Source organism: Lepidochelys kempii, chromosome 15 (genome assembly GCF_965140265.1).
Source record: "Lepidochelys kempii isolate rLepKem1 chromosome 15, rLepKem1.hap2, whole genome shotgun sequence".
Lineage (NCBI taxonomy): Eukaryota > Metazoa > Chordata > Testudines > Cheloniidae > Lepidochelys > Lepidochelys kempii.
In genome coordinates this window covers 24,541,330-24,561,880 of record NC_133270.1, presented here as the reverse complement: position 1 = coordinate 24,561,880, position 20,551 = coordinate 24,541,330, and the positions used below count along the sequence as shown (strand labels likewise).

At 48.0% G+C, this 20,551-nt stretch overlaps 1 protein-coding gene and 1 long non-coding RNA gene across 4 annotated transcripts in view; one reads left to right on the top strand and one right to left on the bottom strand.

The window, feature by feature from the left end:
- The window catches only part of RFLNA (refilin A), a 33,905-nt gene extending 23,716 nt beyond the window's left edge, over nucleotides 1-10,189 (top strand). For all 3 annotated transcript variants that reach the window (XM_073312857.1, XM_073312856.1, XM_073312858.1), the window contains exon 4: nucleotides 973-10,189. In XM_073312857.1, the coding sequence (XP_073168958.1) occupies nucleotides 973-1,327 (355 nt within the window). In that variant the 3' untranslated portion in view covers nucleotides 1,328-10,189. The remainder of the gene's footprint in view (nucleotides 1-972) is intronic.
- Nucleotides 6,950-18,477, bottom strand: LOC140898683 (uncharacterized). The gene is made up of 3 exons (XR_012155061.1): nucleotides 18,397-18,477; nucleotides 11,601-11,838; nucleotides 6,950-7,014 (listed from the first exon to the last, which is right to left on the bottom strand). It is a non-coding gene; the product is annotated as an uncharacterized lncRNA (long non-coding RNA).
- Between the last annotated feature and the right edge of the window lie 2,074 nt (nucleotides 18,478-20,551).

Below are 20,551 nucleotides of genomic sequence, written 5' to 3'. Positions count from 1 at the left end.
TAAGGGTCCCCATTAGGGGTACAGGAGCATCAACCAATAGCGGCAGTTTTCACCCAGCTTGCATGCCCATTTCCCATGCTCACCAGCCTGTCCCTGTGCACTACCCGTAAGGGAGGGCTGCCTCTTTCCGGCACAATGCCAGGGAAGATTGTGCGCTGCATGATGACAATCTAGGTGACATGCAGCATGATTTAAAAATCAAGGGAACCCTTTTCCGTCATGGTTAATAGCAATGCTCCAAGAGACTAGCCGCAGAAGCCGTGCCAGAGACCACTGATGTGTTTGGGGTAGAGACTAGGAAGCCAGCACACCACCCTGTGGAAAAGCAGGGGTGGGCCACGGATGCACCTAAAATGTCAGGAATCTTTGACCAGGCTCACCCTTCCAGCCTCTGGCTGAACATCTGTTTCTCTCCAATTCCTCTGTCTCCCACATATGGGGCACCAGCAACAAGTGGCCAACAGCTGTGCCCTTTACTGCTGCCTCTGGGCTTGCTCCCACTGTGGAAAAGAGCTAAAAGGGATCCTGGCTTAGGGCTGGGATAACCCTAAGACCCAAGGAAGGACAGGGATGACACTGCAAAGCAACCAAACCTGAGCTGTTCTGCTGTGCAGGGAAAGGGGCAGGAACCCGTGTGCCTGTGCAGGGGGTCCCAATGCTCTCTATGGCATGCAGCCAGGCTCCAGGGAGGGGGATCCTTGTGCCCCACCATCCATGGGGAGTTGGGATCCTGGATTCACTACTATGCAGAAGTACCAGGAGCTGGGTGGGTATAGCAGCGGAGATGGCTATTGCAAACCTGTGGTGGCAGCAAGGACGTTCTGCTGCTCTGCGCCAGGGGGACCATGTGCCCAGCCCTCCCTAGAGCACCATTTGCTTTCATTGGGCCAGTATCCTGGCAGAAGATAGGAGCGGGTCAGCACAGAACCCTCCTGCTCTATGTGCTCCCTGACTTCTTGCTGTACTTTTCAGGTGCAACTCGGAGGTGAAATATGACTCAGAGAAACACTACAGGGACGACATCTTCTATGGACCCATCCCCACCGTGACCGCCTACAGCGAGACGGTCATCGCCACGCCTAACTGCACCTGGCGGAACTACAAGTCGCAGCTGATCTTCGAGCCCCGCCAGAAGCCCCTGCGGTTCCAGAGCACAACCATCATCTTCCCCAAATGCACCAAGAACATTTACCGAACCACCCTCACTTACAGCCTGGGCTGTGCCAAGCGCTGGTTCGCGTCCAGCGTGCAGCTTGAGCTCTGCGAGGAAACCAGCCCCTGCGTCATCTACAGCGAGACCCTTTCATCCGCCCGTGCGGGGCTCTGACGACCACAAGGCCGCGTCCTTCGCTGACCTCTCCGGACAGACAGATTGGCCAGGTCTCTTCACTGATGGCAACAGGCCCTTGACTACTAGCAGCTGGGCGTGCGTGGTCTTAGACACGTCTGAACTGCTCCAAGAGGAGGCTTAGAGGGACATACTTTTTATGGATTTGGTCAGCGAAAGACTGGCATTTGTTGTGGGACGTTTTTGATGTTCATGCTCTGGATTTTTATTTTATTTTCTGACATATCTATTTTGAATAGCGTTTCAATGAAATCAGATAGCAAAGGCCCTAGGTTTGCAGTTACCATATGTTATAGTTCTGCTTCCCAGCTTCGTGGGTCTTCTCTAGCACGTAGGCGCGACTTAGCAGTGCCTTGGAAGCTGATCCTATCTGGTAGGAGAAGGCCAGTTGCACACTCACCATCCAGCCTGCACAGCTGCTATCCGCCTGCTTTTCCTAGTGTTTAAACACAGAGAAGACAGTTGTTATTTTTCATTGCATAAAACACTGATTCCACTCCGAATCCCCATCTGGAGGACGGCTCCAGGATTGCACTGTGGCACCACAGTGACCTCCGATTTAGCTTTAAAAAAAAAAAATTGTCACCAAAATAGGAAAGACGATCGTGCCAACAAGGCACCAGCCCTTCCAGCATAGGCAAGTGCCAAACTCCCATTTGAGACCCTTCTGAGGAGCCAGATGTTTACCTGCCATATGGGATACCGTGTAAGGGGCTTTTAGGGGAGCCAAGAATGGAATGCTTCAGGGAAGATTTGCATTCTAAGGAGGATGCAAGCCAGGGAAAATGGCAGAAAGCTTAGCTAACTGGGATAAAACACACAGAGAGGACAGATCTAATTCAGTATTCTAATTCTACTTCCTGATTTTATGCAAAGGCGGCTAACGACAATCAGGTTGACTAGGTGTAGGAGAATATGCTTTCAAGGGCAGTTCCTTGAGGACCAAAAGCCTTTTCTGTTGTATGAGATGATAAAGACCATAGCAGGAGCAGAATTTTAAACTCTGAGTTGAAGACTGTCAACAGGACAGATGTTTCCAAAATTCAGCAGAAGGGGGCCGTGGCTCATCGCCAGCCTGCTGAGTCCGGTAATAGTGTACAATAGTAATAATTCATCCAAGGACAATGAAAGGAACCGCCTATTCCTACCCTCTGCTCCTCCCACAAGCTGGTTAGTTCCCATGCAGCTGTAAAAACGCGGAGGTGGGCAGCCTTCAGAAGGTGCCAGCGGACCAGCACCAGCAGCTAGATTCACACCTGGCTGATCCGTCCCTGCCACCTACAGGCTCTCAGAGATCTGGTGCTAACAGAGACTGCCACTGGGTCCAACGGCATCTGCATGCAGAGACTGATTTGACACCCTTTTCCCACCTCTTCTTCACAAAGGATGGATTTAGCCCCCGGGTGCTTTATTTTTTGTGAGGTAAAGCTGCAGGAGGGAAGTTGGTTGCTCTTTTTTAAATGCTCACTTTCACTTGTAGCTAAACCATGAGGAAACCGTCCTCTCTAGGGCTTCAACTGGCATCAGCATTGAAAGGGAACGAGAAAAGAGAACAGTGCTCTGGCAGTGCACTATTACAGGACTCCATATGTGGTGGCATCACTGTACTGATCCGTTGTTAGCTGTTTTCATTTCCCTCTGGGGATAACAAACTGCAGCAAGACAAGCACGGCTCTGGATGGGAAAGGAATTAAGGAAATCATGCTCAAAGTTATGAAAAATGAACCCATCCAGCATCACCCACAAAGATTATTTGATGCGTCTACAAGTGGGACTTCTGTGTTGATTAGATTACAACAGGAACAATGCTAAGCAACAGTGCATCAGTAAATGACAATACCTATGAAGAGGGGTAAGAAAGCAATAGAAGATCCCAAAGCTGTTACTGCTTTGTGAATACAGACCACCAGGGCTGGGATTGTCAATGGAGACTAAAGGAATTAGACACCTAACTCCCACTGGATTTGTATGGGATTTGGACACCTACGGTAAAATTCTGAACAGCACCTAAGTGATTTAGGAGGCTAAATTCCATTTGCAAAGGAGACAGACTGAGATCTGCAAAGGTATTTAGATACCTCACTCCTAGGGGAATTATGCACCGAAATATATTTGAGGATCTGGGCCTTGGGCACTTAGGAACTTTTAGTTTCATTTAAAATCCTTAGGTGCCTACGTACCTATGTCACTTTGGCAAATGGGACTTAGAAGCTCTTGAAAATGTTACCTGTAACTCCTGCAGGCTTTTTAGCTAAACAGCTCTGGAAGTTAATTTCTATTTGGTTTTCTTAAGTGTTTTGTTTTGTATTTGTCTTGCTGCAATTCTGATCCAGTTATTTCAGTGTACACATGACCAGCCAAGTTACAACACCTAATAATAATAATAAGGAATAACTCAGATTCCTTGCCCAGAAAGTTTGTAATCACATGAATGCCCACAGCTGTTAAAAATGCCATGACAAACTAAAAACAAACAACCCTCTCCCCCAGATATTTAAGAAAACTGATTTGAAAAAGATCAGGTTTCCTTCTGTGTAAGCGGGTGAATGGTCCTGCTATTGTGGGGAACTTTCCTCGCAACCCTAATGGAATTAGCTAGCGAAAGGATCCGCGTCCTCGCTCCCAGTCCCTTTACCCAGAAGCCTGCCTGACCCTTCAACTCTCCTGCGTGGCAGAGCCCTCGTAACCCTGAGAAGGCTGGATCCAGGATTCCTGGGGGGGATTTAGGACAGGAGATACGGTGACCTCACTCCGGGGTGCTCTCTCCACTCTGGACCCTTCCCTGACCCACTGATCCTTGCACATAGTTCAAACCAAATACAATTCATTAAACAGCAACCAATTAAAAAATAAGGACAAAACGGGAAAGGTGAAAGGAAAACCCGTCTCTGTGGGCACAGGGGAACCCCAGCCAGCGTCTCTGGAACGTCAGGGCCGTTCACAGCCTGTTCCTCACACGGCCCAGGCCCTGGCTCTGCTGCAGGGATGCCGCGGGTGGGACACTGGCTTTGGCAGCAGCCACACGCCCTCAGGCTCTAGGAGGCAGGACCCGTCGCCCCCGCCCTGTCGGGGTTACGATCCCCCCAGGGGCGTCTCCCTGCACTGACCCCGCTGCCCAGGGTCCCCCTGCCTCTCCTCAGCTGCTCATCGCACCCAGCTCCGGACGGCTGCAGCCCCGCCCCCGGGGCCGCCCCTGCTCAGCTCAGGCCGGCGTGGCCCCGCTCCCCAGCTCCACTCGGGCTCCTGCTCTCCCCACCCTGGCCCAGGCCGCTCCCACTCACGTGGAGGACGGGACTCCGGGCCTCCCTCATTGGCCTGCCTGCCCTGTCAATCAGGGTGACTTGGAGCGGTGGCCTCTCCCATTGCCCCTGGGGACCGTCAGTCGCCGCGGCCCTTGCCCTTTCTTTTGGTCCTGGGAGATGGCCAGACAAAAAAAACCCCACTGAGTCTTAGTACGGGGCCAACAGCCCCCTTACGGTCTGTTTCAGAAGCCATAGGGAAGGGAAATTCATTAGGGTAACCAGAACGCTTTCCTTTCTGAAACAGGGCCATTCTTGGGTGTGTGGGTTTTTTTGTTTGTTTTTAAAGAAGCATATTTTTTTATTCAGACACGAACTTGAAGTCTTGACACTATCTCTGAAGTGTTGATTGCAGCAACACTGCTCACACTGAAAGCCGTGCACTTGCTCTGTCCAGCACATTGACTTCAGGCATAAAGGAACATAGTATTTGCCCCCAAACTATCCAGCTTCAAATGTGTGTGTGTGTGTGTGTGTGTGTGTGTGTGAGGGGGTGTCCTCCCATAACATGCCACAGTGCACTTAAGGTATGCCTTCATGGCACAGTTAACTCGGGTGATTGGCATCCAGGTCTGAGTTGTCTGCAAAGCCACACAAGTCATTGGGGCCTTGCGGACACTGCATTTCCCCATGTACATCATTCAGGGGGCACAGCTTATGGTCCTTTGTGTGGCGGTCAACTGGGCTGCTCTGTAATCCCTTCCCAGTGAATTGTGGGAGAACTTGTCTGTCCTGCTGGGTGCATGGAGGGGAATTTTGGGACGGTGTGGAGGACTATTGGTGCACAAATGATTTAGCCTGTGTCCTCACTGCAAAGTGGGTGGGTTACCAGCCTGAGCGAAAGCAGCCACTGAGCGCTAATCCAGCCCCATGACACCACCAGACTCAGGGGTTTTTGTGTTTGTGGATGGGATGGATGTTAGGGCCACTGTCTGAGCAAGAGTCCAAATTAACTTGGCAGTGAAGATAGACCCTTAGGTGGTTCAGGGCTCTCCAAAGAGTGGACAGAGTGGTAAATTGAGGCTCCAGTCCCCATGAGCTGAAGGGGAACCCCAAGGTCCTTGGAACCTGTACTCCTGCTCTCAGATTGGAACTTAACCCCCCACACACACTCTAAAAATAGAAGAGCCCACCCCAAGGTTGCACCTTTTGGGACAATCTGGACCTGATTTCCCCTTGATGAGTCCTTTAGGCTGCCAACAGGATGACTTACAAGCTGCAATTCAGCCTTACCTGTTAAATTCCCTGCTCTTGTTGGTCGCAAGGGGCAGGCCAGAGTCAGAAGGCAAACTAAAATGGCTGTCGCTTGCCAGGCTGGCTCCGCATTGACGTAGTCTTGCCTTCAGGAATCCCACTGGCTCTTTGTTCTGCTCACCAGCCCTTGCCACAGCAGCAGCTATAGCTGAGCCGACGCAGCAGGTCCCTTGTGCTCTCCCTCATCGCAGCATGCTGGGCAGACACCACTTCGCTGCCTAGGGAGTCTGTTCTTCCTGCTTTTGCTTTATGAACGCCAGCTGCTGCAAAAAATCTGGTTGGCGAACGAAATCCAGGGTCAGACACCTGACTTGCTGTCCATTCTTTGGCCCCACACCTCTGACACGCTCTGCTTAAGCCAAAGCTTCCTCAGCAGCCTGTGACTGGCTCTTGGGAGGCTGCCCAAGGTGGGACAAGGCACCTTTCCCACCCGCACTGTGCACGGTCCCTGTGCCCCCAGGACACATGCTCCCCTAATGGGGGCAGGGAGCACTGCAGGCTGGCTAACTGCAGAGGGGAATACACACTGCACTGTCTTAGGGGGTGGCTCAATGTGTGCTGTGTTCTCCTGGTGTTCCTGAACTATGCCTTCCACTGCCCAAAAGGCACAACCCAACCCTTACTTACCATATCTTTTCCACCCTTGCCCTCCCAGAACAGCTCCACTCCAAGCTGAGATGGGCTCCCATCAGGCACAAGCATGGTCACTGTGCGCAGGTTCTGCTGGTGTCCAGCCGTTGCCAGGGACAGACGTAAAACACACGTTGGTTGGAGCACGAGCGTCTTTGTCCTTCCCAACTAATCCACCCCCAGTTCTGGGCTTTGTTTGCTGTGCAAACACTTAAACGCACTTTCAGACTAGAAAACATACTTGAAAGAAACATCCAAATGTGCTGTGATTTTTATTGGTTTGTTTTGCCTTAAAAAGAAAAAAAAAACCAGACTTATGACATGATTTCTTAACAGCCAAATGGTCCAAAAAGCAGCAGCCGCACGAATCCTGAACATGGCTCAGCTTCAGTGGCTGCCAAACAGTTTTCACTGATCAGGCCTCTGGAGAACTGCAGGGTATTTCACTTGTCAGGAGACTGAAAAAGCAGGTTTTTGAGCATCCTAGGGAGCAATGAAATCAGTGTCACTGGGTGCCAGCAGGACTGAAAGGGAAAACATGTAGTCTGAACTGTATTATTAGAGCTGAGATGTCCCTGAATAATAATCTTACAGAGGAACATGAATGGATCTAAACCAGGGACTTGGAACTATAATATAGCACATGCCTGGTAGTTGTAGGGTTTTTCAAATACCTTCTGACTGATTTGGACTGGGATTGTGTCTGTGCAGATCTATAATCGATCGGGCCCCGTAGCGTATAACAGCTCCAATTGCAGTCATTTATCTGGTCCTTGTTTTCAATCAGGGGTGCCCAAAATACCATTTGTGGGGTAACTTGGTTCATTCCCGGTACAGCCCAGTGCTGCAGTACAAATACCTAGCCAGCTAATTCAGTATACTAACGACCCTAGCCAACCATTTGTATGTGCAGTTACCTGATTGGCACATGCAATTACAGTGATTGGTCTCATAGATTAAGCGCACGATAGCACAGGTAGCTGGTTTGGAAAGCTGGTCAGCCGCTGGAGATTTACAATAAGCTGACAAGCAATGGGGCGAAGGTTCAGCGGAATAAGGTGCTCAATGCATTGGCAAGAGGAAACGTTTCTGCAGATGGAACCCACTAGCTCATGCTAAGCAGGGATTATACCCTACAGGTCTGATCTCCCCTTGTTCCCCCGTCTCGGACAAGGTTCTGGGGGCTCCACTGCAGGACTGGGCCCTTACAGCACCCGGCTTTTATTTAACTTGTCTAAAGGCTCTAGTTAACACCCCATGAAATCAGCCAAAAGACTCCTACTGAGCTCAGTGGCAGTCGGATCAGACCCTGTTTCAGCTACATTTATTGTTTGCTAGTTTAATGCTCTCTTTCAAAGCAATGTTATCAGTTACAGCCTAGATTTTCTTGACCTCGCCTCTCATTCAGCGTGGTCTTGTACCCATGTCAGTTCCCTGTAATGTAGATACAACAAGATGGGTCAGTTTTCTTTTGTTTTAAATCTGTCTCTTTGGGCATTCATACCCACATACATCCTAGATACTAGGAGAATCACTGACTTAGCTGGACTTTGGTTTGATGTCGAATCAGTGCGTGAATCAGCAATGTGCTTGCGATAGTCAGAAGCAGCCATGTCTTGCCTTCTTCCTACACAGTACATTTTACCCACTCGTTAGCCATATCCCCGTGTCCCATTTACATGTTGCCAATAGTCAGAAGTGCTGCAAACAAAGCTCCTTTTTTGGTCTGGAGGACAATAATTGTTACATCTCACTTGAACACCATAAATTGGATTCTAGGTTTGCTACGTCAATCAGAAAAGGCAAATTTATTTCCCATTAATTTCTGCCAGCAGCAAATAAATGCCATATTTGTAGTGTGTTGTGCATTTAAAGGGGCTGGTTGTTTCATTTTGCAGAGCTCTCTTTGTTTAAGAGGGATATAATTAATTTTAAACAAAAGATCTTTATACATTTATTTTTCCAGAGTTACAGGCTGTTAATCTCGAATGAGTAAATGTAGCTTTGAAAAGGTGCATTTCTCTGAGCAGTTACTTACCAATGTCACCCACACTCTTGAGCTTTTTTGACCTGTTTGTTTTCCATCATGCCATGAGCCCAATGAGTAGAGTTGGTCAAAATCTTTCTTTTAATACTTTCCTGCCCTCAGTGAAAATTAGTCTTTTTTTTAAACCCAGAAACTTCTGCAAAGAGCTGCCGGTTTTTCAAAATGTTCTGCTTGGCCATCCCATCAGAAATTTGGAACTGTCAATATTTTTACACTTTGAGGGGGTTGTTTTTCTATACCATTTTGTCACAGAATGTAATAGAATCAATTACGCCCAGAGTTTGTTTGTTCTCTTTGTTTTTCATAATTCCTTTCGCCACTTGGTAACATTTTGAAAAAGAGCCAGCGAGAGAAAGAAAGAGACAGACTCAGGGTGTCACTCATTTTATTGCATTCAGTGACAAAAAGAGAAACCCTCCCCAAACAAAATATTGACATTTCTACATCTTTCAATTCAAGATTTTGACATTTTCCAAAACATATTTTGAAAAAAAAAATTAAATTCAGAACACAAATTACTTTGAAAGTTTTTCTGAAAAGGTTTTTCCTTTCTTTGACCAGCTCAACACAGAAGCTCTCCTCGAGGTAAAACAGACATGGATTCACGTCCGAGGCCCATGCTTTCCACGCTTGTCGAAAAAGGGATAGTATTATATAGGAGCATTTCAGTGAGCAGTGGAGCAAGCATGTGTATATTACTTATCATTTATGTTGACTGTGTCGAGCAAAAAAAAAATTTATAAAATAAATTAGAAAAGGTAGCTAGAGGGTGAGTCAGCAAAAATCTGTGTAAAGTGAACTGAAGACTAAAGGGTGCGGAAATCTGATATAAAGGTTACTGAGTCTGTAAGTGAACATCACAAAGTAGGATAATTTTAATCTTTCTGGACATTCTACCTGTAGTGACACAAAGACACAGTTTCCTTCCTTGAGGCTGAGGAACAAAAAAAAACCCCCCCCCCCCCCAAACTTGCATCCTCAGCCTGATTGAAAACAGTGAATCTCAGAATTTGGCCTGAAGCCCCCAGATCCTGCACCTAGCTCAACTCAGCGCTGTTGCGGAGCCAGGTACACAGTGTGGCTTTCAAAGCAGTCGAAGTCCGTGGAAAGGCTCATGTTGATTTCAATAGGTGTGTTGGGTCAGGCGATAGGCGACCGTGGGTGGGATCTTCAAATGCTCTCGTTGACCTAACTCTGCTCCCACTGAAGTCAATGAGAGCTAGACCCCACTGGTGTCATTGGGAGCAAGGTTAGGGCCAATGCTGATCACGTCTAAAAAGCCCACTCTGCTAACAGATGCACCATTTTATTTTAGAAGTGTTGGGATGCCCTTTCCTCTCTAGCCAATGTGTCCATTGTCCAAACAAGCTAATGTATTCTCTCATGGGAATCCTGAGCCACAGGTGGAACTGAAAGATGTTTGAGGGATAGAGAAGTTGCTCATGGGTGTGTCGTATTTCTATTTTTATAATTCTAATACTCTAAGTGCTTGTAAAGTACTTTACGGTTGTATATGTGGTGATCTGGTACTTCACGATACCCTTTTATTTTTGTATTTTTTTTTCTCTCCACAATAATCGTTTCCTGTTCAACTCATAGAAAATAATTTAAGAAAACAAATGTATATATCTTAATAAAATGCAGAAAGCAGAATGCTCACATGTCTGGCTTTTGCTTCCCCTTCCATACACAACCACTTGCGACTTCGCACCTAGCCTTGTGTTAGTACTCTAACTAGATGGGAGATTTTTTGTGATGCTTCTATTGGATGTCTTCTCTCTAGTGGGTTTGGGTTAGGAAGTGCTGGTAGCATGTTGTCAATAAAACAAATATCCAAACTTTCTTTTGATTGGGAGTGTTGGGATGGGAACATAAGGGAGGGAGAAGAAAGTACATTTCAGCATTTCCTTAAGGCACTCTCAACAGAATATACGCAGTGAAACACAATCTACGGGAGTTAGTTGTTAAATAACTGGATATTTAGGGAGAAAAGCTCTTGTGATTTAGGCGCAAGATTGGGGGTCAGGAGTGCTGGGTCTGCAGCTGGCTCTGCGACAGACTTCCAGTGTGACCTTGGATAAAGTGTGGGAATCACTAGGGACTGATGATCCTATCTTCAGAAGTGCCTTAGAGACTTAGAAACCTTTGTCCCACTTTCAAAATAAGGGGGGCACTTAGGAACCTGACCCCCTTCGAAAGTCAACAAGACATAGCAGACTCCTAAGTTCATAGAGGTCAAGTCCATCTTTGGCTATTAGCCAAGAAAGTCAGGGATGCAACCTCAGGCCCCATGCGTCCCTAAACCTTCAACTGCAAGAAGTATCTGACACTGGCCACTTTCAGAAGGCAGGATACAGGGCTCGATGGACCACTGCTCTGACCCAGGATGGCCATTCTTATGTTATGTCAGCTGGGCATTTTTGAACATTTTATGTTAGGAGACCTAGTTGATTTTATCTTTGTATGATTTTATGGAGTCACTTACTCTGAGACTCAATCCCCAGCGGCAAAGTGAAGGTAATAATAATGCTACTTAGTGCTTATCTCGCACTTTTCATCAGTAGAGCTCAGAGTGCCTTACAAATGAGGGCAGAACCATCCTAACCCTTTCCTACTTTACAGGGATGTGAAGCGCTTTGAGATCCCCTGATGGAAAGCCGATCTCTAGAGTGCAAAGGAGTATTGTTATTGTTAAGTTATAGACTTAGGACCAAATGTACTCAGGTCACAGCAACGTGAGATGCAGCCAGGTTGCTTTTATACTGATAGAATAAACCAGCAAAGTGCATGAAGGCATGTAATGCATGACATTCTAACTATTCTATTGATAAGTTCATGCACTTACAGCTGCTAGAGATGGAAGAGACCTATTATGGCATTGAGCCTTCTGCCAATGCGGTACATTCCCTACCATGTATTTTTAAGAGCTCCTATGGATCACTGAAATAAAATGATAATCACTTTGGAGTAATGATTTGGGTTTTTTTGCCACTAACCCTCCCACCAAACCCAAGGAACTTACAGCGTGAAGCACAATAGAACCAGCTCACTGGGACTCCTGTTCTTTGCAGCCTCGCCGTTTAAAGGATTTTTGTCCCGCTCATCAGTGGTGTTGGTCCATTAGTCCATCGATAGAACATCTAATCTTCTGCGTAAATCCGATCTTCTGATGCCTTAGAAAAAATCCCCACTCCTCTGCAGCCTCTCTCCTTTTCTCCCAGCACATAAGCATGGGGTTCATTTGCCAGCAGTGTAATCCCCTGGAACAGACAGAGGAAGGAGTGGGGTTACTTTGCGACGGCTGGTGCCAGGAAGAGCAGATTGGTCTGCTCTCGAGTGCAGGGATTTCTCAAGTAATGATATTGACAAGCTCCACCAACAGAGCAGAGCAGCGGTAAGTGGGAGGCTGGGGGTCTAGCTCGATGAGACCTGCTTGGGTATTCCTGGGAGACTTGCTGGAGATTGCTAGTGCACGGCCTACCATGACGAAACAGCAGCAGCACTGGACCAGCAGCCTGTCAAGCTGCATCTCCGCCACCATCACCAGGGCCGAGTCCTCCCTTCGGCATACGTGAGGCAGCCACTTAGAACAAGGAACCGGAATGCTCGCCTCCTGATTCCCCCGCCTTTACGGGCAGCCTCACTACCTGACCTACCGCCATCCACCAGTAACAACAGAAGTTCCCCCGTAACAGTTGTGTGTGTGTGGGGTTTGGGGCAAGACAGAAATCATCACAGATCATACTCACATCACCTACTCGCTCATGGCTTCAGTTTCACACTCTTTAATATGGAGATGATACGATTTACTACTCTGGATTGGGGCAGTTATTATTTGTAGTATAATATTTCCCAGAAACTCCACTGGAGGGGAGAGTCCTGTTGAGCTAGGTGCTATACAAACTCACAGTGAGGGTCAGCCCTAGCCCCAAAGAGCTTGCAAGCTAAATTGGCAAGATGGACAAAGGGCAGGAGGGTAAACTGAGGCACAGAGAGAAGTGACTTTCCCATGCTCACACAGCAAGCCAGCCGGAGATGCAGGAAATAGAACCCATGTCTCCTGACTCTCAGACCAGCCCCATAAGCTCTACACCACGCTGCCTCATGCTGGGAGGTTTAGCTGATGTTTGTAAAGGCTCCAAGAGCCACAGATAAAAGATGGTATAGCATCAGATGCTCAGTCTTGACTGTTAATGTATTCTCAAGTACTTTTTGTCCAGGCCAATTTTAAATGATTCAAGCAAAGGGGCTTCTACCACTTCCCCCAGGAGACTGTTTCACAATCAGAGATTTCACTGTTTTGAAGTTTGTCCAGTTATTCCGTCTAAATTTCCCTTTACCTCACTCACCCCACCACACCTAATTGGATAACCCTAGGGTCCAACCTACCAATTCCTCTCTCATCGTTTTTCCTGTATGCCTTTCAAATACTGCGAGACAATGCTGAGGACACACTTTGACTTGTTTCATATCCAGGAATTAATACACTAGAACAACAACATGCAAGTTTTACAACTTGTTTTACATGTCAATCTTGCTTAATAACTTTCCTAACAGTCAAGGCAGATGCACCATCTGTATCAGGGAATTAAAACCCTGCCTAACTCTGAAGTTAGTTGAAAAGACAGTTGTAAATGTCATGGACTCACATGAAGAAAGCACAGCCAGCATGCTGGGAGAATTCTCAGCTGTCTTCCAAACCCTAGAACGTCTGCAAGGAGAATATTGTCTTCACCCTTACGGACAAGTCATATAGGATTTAATAGGAGTGAAACCAATAGGTGTTTACAGAAAGGATTGTTAAAACCTGTAGAACTGAAGAGAGAAGGAGGATACCATATGCAAGAGACCTACTTGTCCATTCAGTTTGATAGGATGGTTGAAAAGCCTATAAGAAGGTGATCAGTTTCTTTTTCCACACACAAATCTTTGGTGAGGCATCCACCAGAAAACAAAACAAAACACCCTTTTGCCCTACCAGACAAAGTCGATCCTGAACCTGATAATATGGAGAGGCTGGAAGATTGGGAAAAGGCAGAACTACCTACAGAGTGGGGTGGTTGTGACTCAAAAGGCAAATAAAAAAATCATTATGCAGCTATTCTTGGTATTTAAACAAAACATGAGCAACATGCAGTGAAACCTGTTGTGGCAGCTAAGCCTCAGAGGCAAAAGCAATCTCTGCATTGGATGAAGGTCATGCATTCTGCTAAGTAAAATCAGATAAGCCAAGCTCTAAGCTCTCGACTTTTACTATGCCATTTGGATCTTCTAAATTTAAGCGAATGACATTTGGTATTAGTTCTGCTCCAGGGATATTTCAAAGAGTAATTGCCTAGGTCTCGGAGGGATTACAAAGTGCTGAAGTTATGGATGGTGCTTTAGTTTGGATTAGGCACCTTAAAGAGCGGAAGGAAAAACGCAGGCAAGTTTTGTAGACAGCAAAAACCTTAAACTTAAAAAGTCAAAAAACCTGATGTCAGCAAAGTTACTGATATTGGGCATCAATTGAACAAATATGGCGTAACTGTAGATTCAGACAAAATAAAAAGGAATAGCTGAGAGCTCCATTCCATCATGTAAAGCATAGCTACCGAGGCATATGGGGATGACAGAACCATTTGTCAAATTTTATTCCGGATCTCTCTATGGTCAATAAGCCATGAAGGGAATTGCTGGAAAATTAACTTGCCTAGTAGTGGGAAGCCAGCCAAAAACAGGCATTTGAGCAGTGATCACCAAGCCACCAGTTTGAAATTATCCTGGCTGAGCTAAGGTAACTGGGGACTGAATTGAGGCTTGGCTAGCACAGCAGTGCAAGGGTATAAAGGGGTGCAAGGTCACAAGCCCCACACCACACCACTATCCTCAATTGGCTACTACTTCCACTGGGCAGATCGTAATATCAGAACCTAGCCCTGTACTGTCAGCAGGTGGGTCTTCTGAAGATCTAGGTGATGCCTTAATGCAGAAAGGGCCATCCAGTCGCGTTTGCATCAAGATCCTTAAACAAGACAGAAAGAAACTGTGAAAGAGAGAGACCCAGTTTTACTTAAATCAAAATGAACAGTTTTATAAGGCTGGTCTAAAGAAAGAGCAGAGTTAGACTCCAGACTGAGACCTAAGAGCTACCTGTGCCCGACCGGTGTAACTGTATCCACCCGTGTGCTGGGCTGGATTTCTGCTGGGCTATCCCATGGTTCTGAGCGGTGCATTAACCAGGGTGCGCTATGAATTCATTCACAGAGTGCTCTCTCTCGCTCTCACCTAACCGAGCTGCTGTCTGTGGCAGTGACAGGAAAACAATATTTCATAAGTAACTTGCAAGTGGAGTTATTCATTATTAATGCAGACAGTTCTGAAGGTGAAAGCAAGCCGGATTTGGCAGCAAGAACTGCTAATGAGAATGCCATTAATTAAGTCGGTCTGCAAACTACAAAGTGATTCATAACACAGCTGGCTGACTTGCTCAGCCACTCTGCTTCTTTCCTGTCAACTAAACATAAAAATGTCATTTGATGTACATTTCTCCTACTCATGAGTCTTAACGCTAGCACATCACAGCTCTACCCAAAGTCTAGTTTCAGCACAGGACGAGTATTTCTTGGATGGCATCTCTGTAAATGCGGTGGAGGGCAGCAGAAATGGAGCAGGCCAACATGGGCTAGAGCGCTGAGCCAGTGTCGGTGACGTACAGTGCCAAAGAAGGATGGAGGTAGATGAGAAAGTACAACCCAGATGGAACTGTGGGATAGCAGAAAAGGATTAACAGTGCATGGGCTTGAGTAGCTTGCATTCTCACGGCAAAGTAGGTGAGCTGACCCTGCATAAGAGCTCCTTGAACTACAGATGTTATCAGTGCTTCTTCCAAGTGACCACTGCCCCTTTGCATCAGTAGCCTGGGCCTCTTGATACCGTTATTAGTAATAACCATGTTTATTGCAGCAGCCCCTGAGGGCCAATCAAACACAGGATCCCCACGGCACTGGGTGCTGTACAAACAGAGAGTCATAGACGGACCCTGTCCCCACGTCCAGACCTCAACTACTTCCCACAATATTACCCCAAAGCTAACTAGCACTTTTCAATGGAAGGCTAATTTCTTTGTTTCTTTAAAAGTCACTAACTCAGCATTAGCCACGTGTGGCATCATGGGACTCCATTGGCTGGAGAAAAGTTAGGGCGACTCACGTTTCTGACAGCCAGGCATGCTTCAGTCCCTGCGTGGATCTGAGTGGGTGGGCCCAAGTGCACGCAGGCACCTGGGTGATGCTGGTTACGGCCAGGGGCATTGGTTGTGCACAGAAAGGTGGGGGGGGGTGCACGTATGTGCACAGGGGGGTGAGTGAACACATGCAGAGGTCTGAGCAGAAAGATGGGTGTGAGTGCAGGCAAGCGTACGCCCAGGTTGTGAGTGTGCAAATGCACAAAGTGGTGGGTGTGCAAAGAGAAGGGGGGTGTGTGCGTACAGACACACACAGAGCATTCTGCATTCTCTTTGATGGAGGATTGCAGAAACACTACCCTCCCCCAGGGCTTTGCAGCGCAATAACCTGATTATTCATAAACCAGCAAGAATCATCAATCCCTCATTTATCATTTTCAACATAAATAATGAGGGCAAGAGCAGAACATGCCAGCAGTAAATTAGTTATAGCTCTAGTGTTGAAATCTGCCCATTTCCTTTAAACCTGCCCCACTTACTGATAATAAACAGTGATCCGACTGATTTCTTGTCTGAATCCACGAGCATTGGATTACAAGAAACACAAGCCGATCCCCTTCTACATGCATGTGAAAGTCACTTCGGCTGTTGTGTGGGAGGCTGACTAGGAAAATGCAGTGAATTAAAAAAAAAAAACCTATTTGTCATACTGACAAATTCCTCAGGAAATAACAGCCTTTGTATTCCCCTCTCTGACCTGCTCTGGTCACAGCCGTTTCTGCTCCACATCCGACAGCTTCTTAGCGCCTGCACTTCCAGGACATTCGTTTAACTGTTTGCTCAATCTGTGGATTTTATGAATGGAAAACAGACGGTCATCACTAGAACCTGATGCAACGCTTCTGCACATGCCCTAGGCTTCAAGTATTCCATTGAGTGCTTTGGTGAATAGGGAGGGACTTAAGCACTTGCTTAAAGTCAAGCATGTGCTCAAGGGCTTGGCTGAATTGCGGCCTTAATCAGCACATTTAAACATATGCCTAAATCATCAGGGCTTTGTTCATATTCAGTCTTCACCCAGGCACAATTCCTATTAAAGTCAATCTGACATCAGAAGTCCCATTGACTTCACTGCCATTCTGCCGGAGTAAGAACTATGGACCAGCCCCTTAACCACGGGCCCTATGGCTCAGTTCTGGGATGTTGTTCACAGCCTCTGTCCCATTTCCATCCTTTAAAGAAATTCTCTTCTCTTCCAGGAGCGCTCTCCTCTCTGGGTATCTTTTCTACTTGTAGCATCCCATGCTGCAGACTGAAGCGTCACTGCTCTGCGCGGATTCTCCTCCTTCCTGGGAGACGCTGGGCTGATTCCCCCCGGGCCCTTAGATAAGCTGAGTGACGGTCAGTGTGGCTGGCACGCATCTCGGCTCGGAATCTGGGCAGCGGTTTTTCTGGCTTTCTACCTGCCCTGTAATACTGCCGCAGTGCTTTCCCTTCTAGCCAAACTCCTCAGTCCAACCCCCACGGATTGTCCAGAGAACCTGCCTGGAGGAACAGGCTGCGAAGAGCTTTGCTGATGGATCAGATTTTACCTTCTGGCTAGGTTACCATGCTGGAAGCCACCTGGAAAGTCCCTCTCTCCCCCACCAGTACAAGGGCCTGGCAGATGAAGCAGCAGCATGGTTTTTGGGACCTCTGACTAATCCTCTCATCCAGAGCTCTCAAATGATGGGGCAGAATTGCTTGCTTTACAATCTGTCCCGCAGTGGCAGGCCACTAAAGGCTCCCGCTGAGCTCGGAGCCCCGCCATGCTAGGAGCTCTGCGTCCCTGGTGCAGACATATCCAGTCCCAAAGAGTCCAAGTAGAGGGGGGAAGTGACTTGTTCAGGTCACATGGCAGAGCCAGGACTAAAACCCAGTCTCTCCTCCTAATGCAGCATCCCACCAACCAGCCTCACACCAGCAATCTCGATATGGTATGGACAGATTAGCCCCTTCCTTTTACCTACCTCCTTACAGATCTGTACATGCCTCACCAACATACCTGCTGGGCAAAAGGCACCCAGGACGTGATCACGTCTTCCATCATTCAAATGCAGCTACCTCTGGAGAGGCTTGTTCGGCAGCCCTTGCAATATGCCCTGTACACAATTGGGTGGAAAGCGACACCACCCCCTCCCCACCTCAGCCGATGTCAACTCCAAAGGAAGTGTGCAAATCCTGTTTGCCCCCTGCAGCGGGGGTTTCCCACAGGAGCCTACAGAAGCTGGCAGCTCCCCTAAGTGCCTCTGAACATCTCAGCCGCCAACATCTGTAAAAGTGGCACCCAGGAGTCCTCTCCGTATTGGGCCACTTTGACTGCAGAGCAAACGTGCCGACCGCTAGAGATGGCTAGATATACACAAGTCGTTAATAGAGAAGGTGCCAGGAGACAGTACTCAGCGATATGTGGCCTTGTTCCTGGGTTTTGCACCCCAGACAGCTTCCTCTGTCTGCTCTTAACTCTCTCGGATACGTCAGGAAGCTGGTTCTTTTAGCTGCCAGCCCTGCCAGTTCACCCTGGGATTGGAGAGACTCGGCTGGGGCTTTCCTTCTTGGGCATCACCCCCTAACAGAAAAGGTTCTGCAGCCAAATGATCAGCTCTGTGCTCACCCTTCGCCGGCAGGTGTCACTGATTGGCCGTCTCACTGGAATTTCGTCCACAGTTCTGCTGCCCAAGCCGGACCGGCATCCAGCCCTCTCCCCCGGAGCTGTGTAGGCTCTGGAGTGTGCACAGGAATGAAATGCAGATCAAGTTTAGTTTGGTCACTAAAATCAGCTGGGCCAAACTGAGCCCACGCAGCAGGGAGGCAGCGAGGCCTGTCACGCCCCATAACAGGATCTCACTACGGCGGCTGAAATGCTGAACCCATTCCTTGGGGAGTCGAGCCATCCCTGTCCCTTAGTGCCTCACGATCTCTAGCCTCACAACACCCCCTGGGAGGCAGGGAAACACCGTTATCCCCCTTTTACAGCCAAGGTGCTGAGGCAGAGAGAGACTAAGGCCCAGATGCTCAAAGGTACGTGAGGGTATTTCCCTTGACTTCAGTGGAAGTTCAGAGCCATAATACCTTTGTGGAGCTGGGCCTAAGTGAATGGCCCAAGGTCCCACAGGAAGTCAGTGGCAGAACAGGGAATTGAACTTGGGTCACCCAAGCCACAGACTAGAACCTGAACCACTGGGCCATCCCACCTCTACCCTGTTTCAGCCTCCATAACTGAACTTTACAGCGTGGGCCCATCTCGAGTCAAAAGATTTAAATCTCAAGCCTCTTGGCAGTATAGCCCCCTCTCTGAAAGCCCCAGTTGTATCGCGAGAGTCTATATAACGGCCCACACCTTTTGAAAGCTTCCAGGTTTGGCACCCCACCAGCAGGACACATCCCGTCCCAGCTGCATTTGTCCACCGTGTACTATTCGGCAGCAGCCCGATGGACCCTCCCTCTGAAACACGAAGCTCAGCGATTTCGGAGAGAGGCTCCTTTCACCAAGTACTGCATTTTATAAGGGGAAACACCCTCTCCCCCAGCAGCTTGCAGGTCTTTAAAAAATACACCTTAATGATGAAACACAACATCTGGAGAGCATGCTTGCCCCTCCACGGAGGCTCCCCAGGAGGTGATTTGCCACATCTCTATATGAAACCAGTACAAGAGATCAGCCCAGAAGGGAATTGTAACTTCAGAGCTGGCTTGGGCAAACTGCCTTTACCCACATGTGTGAGCAGCCCACATAATGTGTAACAGCTACACAGAGGAAGGGGCTGCAGGAGAGAAGAGCTTAGAGTTAATCGATACTCTGCCTGGACCTCCATAGGGGCTCCTGGCATTGTTCGTATTATTGATCATTTGCATTACATTAGCACCTAGCAGTGCCAGCCAGGAACAGGGTGCTGGGCACCATACAGTGACTGAGAGTCCCTGCCTCAAAGCGCTTACAATCTCTGTAGACAAGGCAGACACCAGGCAGGAGGGGAAACAGAGGCACAGAGAGGGGAAGTGACTTTCCCGAGGGCACGCGGACACAATGGTCAGATCACCAGAGTCCCAGCCCAGTGCACCATCCACTGGACTGCACGCCGTCCTGGCCCAACTGCACCTCCCCAATGAAGTGACTCACCCTGCGCAGTGACACTGGTTCTTTGAGATGTGTCCTGCTGCTATTTGGGTGATCCTTCAGCACTGGAAGGAAACGGCAGTTACACCTCATCAATCATTAAGCTTTCAATGACCATAGGAATCTACAAGATGTTACGGCAGCAGAAAGGGCCAAATTCAGCCCAGGTGTAACGTCCAAGGATGAGAATGATTTCTCAGCATTAGCAGGCCACTGGACTCCATTCAGTTCACATGCTCAGCTGGAAGCATCGCATGCATTTTCTAGGACCGTTTGTGCCCTTCGAGGGCTGTGGCGTTATTTCAAATGGTTGCAACATCTTGGTTGGTATCAAGAGCAGAGGTATTGTCCGCGCTGGTCTCTCTGGTTCACTCATTTGTGTTGATATTATTTATATTTTTTTGGTATTTCAAAACCATCAGCACTAGAGATGAGTCCAGCCCAAAGTTCGGGGCTGGTTGTGTCCTCTCTGGCCCACCCCCAAATGCAGGGAAAGGTCAAATCAGACCCAACTTGAATCCAGGTTCAGTCCCTTTCTCCAGCAATGGGCTGAACTCTGCAGCTGTCCAGATCTCTTCAGACCACCCATGAGGGACCACAGACCACAACTGGAGAACTGCTGATTCAGGCTCAGAGCCTGCAAAGACTTACT